The following is a 9,192-nucleotide window of genomic DNA, read 5'->3' as shown; positions in this document are numbered from 1 at the left end:
AGCAGGTCCTGGGTGGCACCAGGTCCTGGGTGGCACCAGGTCCTGGGTGGCAGCAGGTCCTGGGTGGCACCAGATCCTGGGTGGCACCAGGTCCTGGGTGGCAGCAGGTCCTGGGTGGCACCAGGTCCTGGGTGGCAGCAGGTCCTGGGTGGCACCAGGTCCTGGGTGGCACCAGGTCCTGGGTGGCACGAGGTCCTGGGTGGCACCAGGTCCTGGGTGGCAGGCAGCAGGTCGTGGGTAGCAGCAGGTCCTGGGTGGCACCAGGTCCTGGGTGGCACCAGGTCCTGGGTGGCACCAGGTCCTGGGTGGCAGGCAGCAGGTCGTGGGTAGCAGCAGGTCCTGGGTGGCACCAGGTCCTGGGTGGCAGGCAACAGGTCGTGGGTAGCAGCAGGACCTGGGTGGCAGCAGGTCGTGGGTGGCACCAGGTCCTGGGTGGCCATTCCTGGGTGATGGGTGGCGCTGCCTCCAGCCACCCTCTGCCTATTTTTCATAAGGCTAAACGATCAGTATTGGGCTTCCACACAGATATTTCACACACACACACACGAATACTATATATATATATATATATATATATATATATATATATATATATATATATATATATATATATATATATATATATAGGCGTGTGTGTGAGATATTGGTACAGAAACAGACACATATGGGAAGTTGTTATCTCGGCGGGAGATAACGCCACATGACGTCTCACGCTGGGTAAAGAGCTGCAAATACATATAAATATATGAGGTACATAGTGGCTCCGTCTGGCAGCTTTCCTGGCGCTGCCAAGCTGCCAAACTGCCATCTCCCCATAACCCAGCCCCCCATTACTGGCCGCGACAGGTCTCTCCCCTGTGGCCCAATTAAGCTTCTCTTGGTCACCGCTGCACCTAACTTTTTGGCTTCCACAGAAAAGTTAGTACGCATGCACATGCACGCACGCACACGCGCACACACACACACACACACACACACACACACACACACACACACACACACACACACACACACACACACACATGTAGATATGATAGAGCCCAGTAGGCTCAGGAATCTGTACACCTGTTGATTGACGGTTGAGAGGCGGGACCAAAGAGCCAGAGCTCAACCCCCGTAAATACAACTAGGTGAGTACAACTAGGTGAGTACACACACACACACAGGATAGAAGAGTTCGGGGGAGACATGATCACCACATACATAATTCTCAGGGGAATTAAGTGTAGACAAGGATGGGTTATTTAACCCGGGTGGTAAAGTGGACACGCACAAGGGGACACAGGTGGAAGCTGAGTACCCAAATGAGCCACAGAGACATGTTTACTACAAGGTGAACAGAGGCATAAGGTGCAATGAAACATGCCCAAACAACTCGACCTGCCGGGGAATCGAACTCGGGTCCAAGGGGGTGAGTTTCGACTGTGCCAACAGCATTGACTCTCTCCTCAGTCTTGACACCGCGTTACATCTGGATATTTACTAAACAAATATTTTAGGGAAAGTTAAAACTTTAGTTTCAACCCAACAATGCTATTCAACATTCTAACATCTAATTATATTTGACTTGCAAAATATAAGTTTCTATCATATGCTATCGCCTACTAATGGACCTTTATGTGTGTTTCTACTAAGGATAACATGTTGCCAAACTTGATCTATATTTCAAGACACCGAGAATAGAAATGTTAGAGACAAAATGCTATATATTTTTATTTCGGCAAGGTTCCCATTTGTTGGGTGGTGCAGCCTCGCCTGCGGCCCAGGGCCACTCACCCGGCACTCTCTCTCCCTCCCTCCGCCCAACTACTTGGGCTGGACGGTAGAATGACGGTCTCCCTACACGCAGGCCGGCGTTCAATCCCCGACTGTCTAAGTAGTTAGCCACCATTCCTTTCCCAACATCCCATCCAAAACCCTTATCCTCACCCTTTCCAAGTGCTATATAGTCATAATAGATTGGCCTTTCCTCCCCCTCCGTCTCCGTCTCCTGGCGGACCGCAGGTGTCCTGGATCCGTCGACGGGACCTCCACGTGCTGACCACCGGCGCCTTCACCTACACGACAGACGTCCGCTTCAGGGCCTTGCACCTGGTGGGGTCGCCCTACTGGACGCTTCAGGTCGACGACCCGCTCGTCACCGACTCCGGCGTGTACGAGTGCCAGGTGTCCACTCAGCCCAAGATCTTCAGAAGGTTCACTCTCAATGTTGTTGGTCAGTAGCAGCGTCGGCATTTATTGTATATCCTGGGGCAAGGTCAGAGTTTGGCCCAGGATGCCATACAGGCGTATGTATGCCATACATACGCCATACAGGCGTATGTATGCCATACATACGCCATACAGGAGTATGTATGCCATACATACGCCATACAGGAGTATGTATGCCATACATACGCCATACAGGCTGTGGAACTGGTAGAATTGTATGACTTATTCCGTTATCCTTAATCGGCATTTAGACAAGTACATCGCTGAGATTTTAAGCTAAATTAAGACAAACATTTTCGACCTAAAAAGGGTACATGTTTTTTTTTGTAAATTTTTTGTATCAAAATACCCGAATCTTTTACAAATTTACCGCCAATATACTTTTGAAAATATTAGGGACAACGGGTTAAAAACGGTAAATGTTAATATTTCAATGGTTTATTTTATTGTGTATAATGCCAGTTCCTACATCATCCTTATGACAAATACAGTGTGTAATGGTGCCAGGCTACGGTGCCAGTGCCAGGCTACAGTGCCAGTGCCAGGCTACGGTGTCAGTGCCAGGCTACGGTGTCAATGCCAGGCTACGGTGTCAGTGCCAGGCTATGGTGCCAGTGCCAGGCTATGGTGCCAGTGCCAGGCTACAGTGTCAGTGCCAGGCTACGGTGTCAGTGCCAGGCTACGGTGTCAGTGCCAGGCTACGGTGCCAGTGCCAGGCTACAGTGCCAGTGCCAGGCTACGGTGTCAGTGCCAGGCTACGGTGTCAGTGCCAGGCTACGGTGTCAGTGCCAGGCTACGGTGCCAGTGCCAGGCTACGGTGCCAGTGCCAGGCTACGGTGCCAGTGCCAGGCTACAGTGCCAGTGCCAGGCTACGGTGTCAGTGCCAGGCTATGGTGCCAGTGCCAGGCTACAGTGTCAGTGCCAGGCTACGGTGTCAGTGCCAGGCTACGGTGTCAGTGCCAGGCTACAGTGTCAGTGCCAGGCTACAGTGCCAGTGCCAGGCTACAGTGTCAGTGCCAGGCTACGGTGTCAGTGCCAGGCTACAGTGCCAGTGCCAGGCTACGGTGCCAGTGCCAGGCTACGGTGCCAGTGCCAGGCTACGGTGTCAGTGCCAGGCTACGGTGCCAGTGCCAGGCTACGGTGCCAGTGCCAGGCTACAGTGCCAGTGCCAGGCTACGGTGCCAGTGCCAGGCTACAGTGCCAGTGCCAGGCTACAGTGACAGTACCAGGCTACAGTGCCATAATGACAGATTACTATGTTGCAGTGCCCAGTGCGGAGATCCAAGGGACCCATCAGATGTTCATGAAAGCTGGCAGTGACATTAACATCACCTGTATCGTCACTGGCAACGTCCGTGGCTCCCACGTCACCTGGTACCACGCCCTCCCACGCCAGAGTGAGTACCGCGCCCTCCCACACCAGAGTACCACGCCTATAAGAACATTCCGCTGGCTGGCTCCTTCAATGAATTAGAATGAATCCCAATATTACCTGGTGACGGTCACGCCCTCCGAGCCGCACACGAGGATAGCAACCCAGGCAATGTTTCCTACACATATCTCTCTCTTCTTTACCTCCTTCAAACTTTATGGAAATCTAGTTTTATGGGTGCTTTTTCCGGGTGTCTCTTGGCAAAGTGAATTTAGCATTGCTGTCACGTTTTCACCTGTGTGTGTGTATATATATATATGTGTATATATATATATATATATATATATATATATATATATATATATATATATATATATATATATATATATATATATATTATACACTATAGCACGGGCTATGGTGAGCCCGTAGTGGACTTACCCGGCACAGGAGCGGGGCAAGTAGCACGGACTACGGTGAGCCCGTAGTGGACTTACCCGGCACAGGAGCGGGGCTGTACCTATATAACTTGCCTTGCATGAACCAATATATGTTGTGTAGTGTTTATTATTTGTGTGTGTGTGTTGGCGCAGGTAAGAGTGCGGTGTTGGAGGAGATCAACGCCGGAGGTCGTGGCGGCGTGCAGCTGGTGACCGACAAACACGCTGGCACCAGCTGGCTACTGGTCACCCACGCCACCTGGAGGGACGCCGGCAACTACACCTGCGCCCCAGCCAACGCCAGACCCGCCTCTGTTGCCATACACGTCTTGGACGGTGAGTTGCCATACATGCTGTGTCAGGTGGGGTATAAGAATGGTCACATGGCCAAGTTGTCTTAAGTTAGATACGCTAAAGTATGTCCATGTCCCTTGTAAGTGTACGTCAGACCCCTTGTAAGTGTACGCCAAACCCTTATAAGTGTACGCCAGAGCCTTGTAAGTGTACGCCAGACCCTTGTAAGTGTACGCCAGACCCTTGTAAGTGTACCTCAGACCCTTATAAGTGTACGCCAGACCCTTGTAAGTGTACCTCAGACCCTTATAAGTGTACGCCAGACCCTTGTAAGTGTACGCCAGACCCTTGTAAATATACGCTTGACACTGCTAATAATGAAGCCATAAGATAATGTCCTCAGGCATCATTGTTGCAGAAGAGGCGCCGGCCGCTATGCAACACGACCTGCAAGCTAGTCACGGGGCGCCTACGTGCCCCTCCCACGCTCTGCACGTGCTTCTAGTGGGCGTGCACCTGCTGCTGGCGTGTGGGGGGCGTGTAGGGGCGTGGGTGGGGCGCCGGGCGTCGTGGGGAGGGAGAGTGCTGGCGCCCTCGCCTCCACACCGCTACCCGCAACATTACCCACAGGCGCTTAACACCTTCAGGCAACACCGCCAGACAACACCTGGCAACACCTACAAGCAACACCTCCGAGCAACACCTTCGAGCAGCACTTGCAAGCAACACTTCCCTCATCTCTAGCCGATATACGCAATCTAAATTTCTCATTTCATTTTTTTTTTTTTTAGAATACATTTCAGTAATGTATATACAGTCCTTGTATACGTGTGTGTATGTGTTGTATGACTGTAGTTACTGCGAATATGGCTGTATATGTGTTGTATAAATACTGAAACATTTAAATGTACATATGTGTATGTAACATAGAGATACGCGTATGTATTTGTATGTGTGCAAACAGTTCTTCCAGTCAAATTATAATTTGTTATACAAGAGAGAATTTCAGCCAAGCTTGGGTGGCCGGGGATATACAATCACCATTTATTGTAACGTGCCTGTATAAATTATAACGAAAATAAACAATAGTTTCCTCTTACTGAAGTGTTTATTCCCATGGACAATTATACATATTTCCCGCCAAAATACTCACAAATTGTTTACATTATATGGTCGTCAGACCAGGATACTTCTTGTAGAGTTTCCACTGTGTACACGTCTTTTAAAATTATATTAAATGCTACAGGTAATTATCAAAAGAAGGCAGCACCAAGTCGGGACCCAGATTATATGTGTGTGTAGGAGTTTGTTGATTAAATAATATATCCAGGGAGCCGGTCGGCCGAGCGGACAGCACGCTGGATTTGTGATCCTGTGGTCCTGGGTTCGATCCTAGGCGCCGGCGAGAAACTATGGGCAGAGTTTCTTTCACCCTATGCCCCTGTTACCTAGCAGTAAAATAGGTACCTGGGTGTTAGTCAGTTGTCACGGGCTGCTTCCTGGAGGTGGAGGCCTGGTCGAGGACCGGGCCGCGGGGACACTAAAAAGCCCCGAAATCATCTCAAGATAACCTCTCAAGAAGATCCATATATTTATAGCTGATCTTAAGCTTGTCTGGTGTTAAAAACGAAGATTATCCGAGACTGGTGGTAGAACGAGTCAATACGATTCCCTCAACATATATCTAAAGATGTTGACCAGACCACACACTAGAAGGTGAAGGGACGACCACGACGTTTCGGTCCGTCTTGGCACCATTCTCAAGTCAATTGTGAGAATGGTCCAGGACGGACCGAAACGTCGTCGTCCCTTCACCTTCTAGTGTGTGGTCTGGTCAACATACTTCAGCCACGTTATTGTGACTCATCGTCTGCATATCTAAAGATGTAAACTCTTAACACAACAAATAAACGCGGTGCCCAAATCCTGATAGATTATCAGGATGACGTTATATCATTCCCGATAGATTATCAGGATGACGTTATATCATTCCCGATAGATTATCAGGATGACGTTATATCATTCCCGATAGATTATCAGGATGACGTTATATCATTCCCGATAGATTATCAGGATGACGTTATATCATTCCCGATAGATTATCAGGATGACGTTATATCATTCCCGATAGATTATCAGGATGACGTTATATCATTCCCGATAGATTATCAGGATGACGTTATATCATTCCCGATAGATTATCAGGATGACGTTATATCATTCCCGATAGATTATCAGGATGACGTTATATCATTCTATGTCGTCAACTTACCTGGAAAAAACTTCCTGTACAAATTTCTGTTTTTCCTGCCCATTAACTATAGTAGACTTAATACTTAATAATTTACTTAATTACATTAATAATTTTTATTAAATTACTTAATAAAGTAATTTTTTCCCTTAATAATTACAATAAGAACATTACAAGAGCCCTCGCACGGTGCCATAGCGGACATGAAGTATTCCAGTCTCCTAACACAACTCAGTAAACAACTATAACAGAATACAGAACAAATTAGGGGGCCAGCGCCCCCGTACAGTTGGAGACCGAACGGGACGACGTTCCAGAGACCCCAAGACGACTTCAGGAGAGAAAGGAAGGAGGAAGAGAGAGGGAAAAAAAGACTTAAAAGATGCGCAGGAGAGAGGGGGGAGAGTGTGTGTGAGAGAGAGGAAAAGAGCGTGTGAGAGAGGAGAGAGAGAGGGGGAAGAGCCTGTGAGAGAGGAGAGAGAGAGGGGGAAGAGCCTGTGAGAGAGGAGAGAGAGAGTGGGAAGAGCCTGTGAGAGAGGAGAGAGAGAGAGAGGGGGAAAAGCGTGTGAGAGAGGAGAGAGAGAGGGGGAAGAGCCAGTGAGAGAGGAGAGAGTGGGAAGAGCCTGTGAGAGAGGAGAGAGAGAGAGAGGGGGAAGAGCGTGTGAGAGAGGAGAGAGAGAGAGGGGAGAGAGAAGGGAAGGGTGTGCCAGAGAGGAGGACGGAGGCGGCCATGCATCAGAGGGCCGTCGTCACCCCCACCAAGGGGAACCGCTAAAATAGTGGCAGATAAAATCGCTGACAGTGCGGGTAAGATAATGGACTCCTAATCTCTCTCAAACTTTCACCTTTTCTTCTATATTTCCGCAAGTTTTCGATATTTACTGCCAACTTCGTTATTGGTGCCTGTGTTGCTGAGTATCCGCGGGTGTTGCTGAGTATCCACGGTCGTTGTCAAGTATCCACGGTCGTTGCCGAGTATCCACGGGTGTTGCTGAGTATCCACGGTCGTTGTCAAGTATCCACGGTCGTTGCCGAGTATCCACGGGTGTTGCTGAGTATCCACGGGTGTTGCTGAGTATCCACGGGTGTTGCTGAGTATCCACGGGTGTTGCTGAGTATCCACGGGCGTTGCCGAGTATCCACGGTCGTTGTCGAGTATCCACGGTCGTTGTCGAGTATCCACGGTCGTTGTCGAGTATCCACGGTCGTTGTCGAGTATCCACGGGCGTTGCTGAGTATCCACGGGCGTTGTGGAGTATCCACGGTCGTTGTCGAGTATCCACGGTCGTTGTCGAGTATCCACGGGCGTTGCTGAGTATCCACGGGCGTTGTGGAGTATCCACGGTCGTTGTCGAGTATCCACGGGCCTTGCAGAGTATCCACGGAGTATCCACGGGCCTTGCAGAGTATCCACGGAGTATCCACGGGCCTTGCAGAGTTTTTACCTAAGTTGTGCATTATTTCTCCTATGCCATTACTTACTTATTGGTCCTTCCTCCTGCCATAAAATAAATTATAAGAGAAAACGGTGATGAGTGGGACCGGACCATGGGAGACTGTTTTTAACCTGTTAAACCAGACACTAAATAATTCACCTGGTTTTTATACCTATTGACGGGAGAAGCACGTAATTTTGTCGATGAAATAACATAACTGGAATGTAATAGTTATTATTTCCATTCCTCTATTAATATGTACAGATTTGTCATAATTTGAATTCTAACTTGCAGGTGGGATCAAATTTGCATGACAGGTAATGTTAATTATTTCTGTAAGTGGAATTCAAGGTATCAGAATTATTACCGGGAATAATGCAGCACTTAACTGCCCTGTATACACGAGTAATTGATGATACTCGAACAAGATAAATATGAATAATGAATATCTTTAAGAAAGCAGTGCATAAATAGAACACATTCAAGAGATCTCACTAGCAAAATAAGAGAAAGACTGGAATGTAATATATAGTAACCGCTAATGGATACGAAGATATGACCATAGGAATAATAGCAGGAGCAAAACTAAGTGATAGTGAATATCTACAACCACTCCATTACCCTCCCTTAGCTTGGACATTACTCAGAGCAGCAGAAATGGTGCATATGATGAGCGCTAATGGGAGACATTCAGGCTAATTCAGGGAGGGGCAAAGTTCAGGCTAATGGGAGACTTTAACTAATGGAGATAGATTGGATATCAAGAAACCCCTTACGGAGGAATATAGCCATGGGGTGTAAAACTGATACCAGTTGTGGTGCAACATGTGACGACCTTATGATATCATACGGTCCATGACACGACCCCTGACGACCTTATGATATCATACGGTCCATGACACGACCCCTGACGACCTTATGATATCATAAGAACATAAGAACATAAGAACAAAGGTAACTGCAGAAGGCCTATTGGCCCATACGAGGCAGCTCCTATTCTATAACCACCCAATCCCACTCATATACTTGTCCAACCCGTGCTTGAAACAATCGAGGGACCCCACCTCCACAATGTTACGCGGCAATTGGTTCCACAAATCAACAACCCTGTTACTGAACCAGCATTTACCCAAGTCTTTCCTAAATCTAAACTTATCCAATTTATATCCATTGTTTCGTGTTCTGTCC

The 9,192-nt window shown here is 48.2% G+C and overlaps 1 protein-coding gene across 3 annotated transcripts in view; it reads left to right on the top strand.

Moving 5' to 3' along the window:
* The window catches only part of LOC123769360 (uncharacterized), a 183,775-nt gene extending 178,359 nt beyond the window's left edge, over nt 1-5,416 (top strand). For 2 of the 3 annotated variants that reach the window (XM_069309934.1, XM_069309932.1), the window contains exons 3-6: nt 2,005-2,215; nt 3,477-3,608; nt 4,177-4,359; nt 4,721-5,416. In XM_069309934.1, the coding sequence (XP_069166035.1) occupies nt 2,005-2,215; nt 3,477-3,608; nt 4,177-4,359; nt 4,721-5,061 (867 nt within the window). In that variant the 3' untranslated portion in view covers nt 5,062-5,416. The remainder of the gene's footprint in view (nt 1-2,004; nt 2,216-3,476; nt 3,609-4,176; nt 4,360-4,720) is intronic. The other variant, XM_069309933.1, reaches the window with a different exon arrangement.
* Nucleotides 5,417-9,192: the final 3,776 nt, after the last annotated feature.

Source organism: Procambarus clarkii, chromosome 66, assembly GCF_040958095.1.
Source record: "Procambarus clarkii isolate CNS0578487 chromosome 66, FALCON_Pclarkii_2.0, whole genome shotgun sequence".
Classification (NCBI taxonomy): Eukaryota; Metazoa; Arthropoda; class Malacostraca; order Decapoda; family Cambaridae; genus Procambarus; species Procambarus clarkii.
The sequence above is the reverse complement of the archived record's forward strand: the minus strand, read 5'-3'. Positions and strand labels throughout refer to the sequence as shown.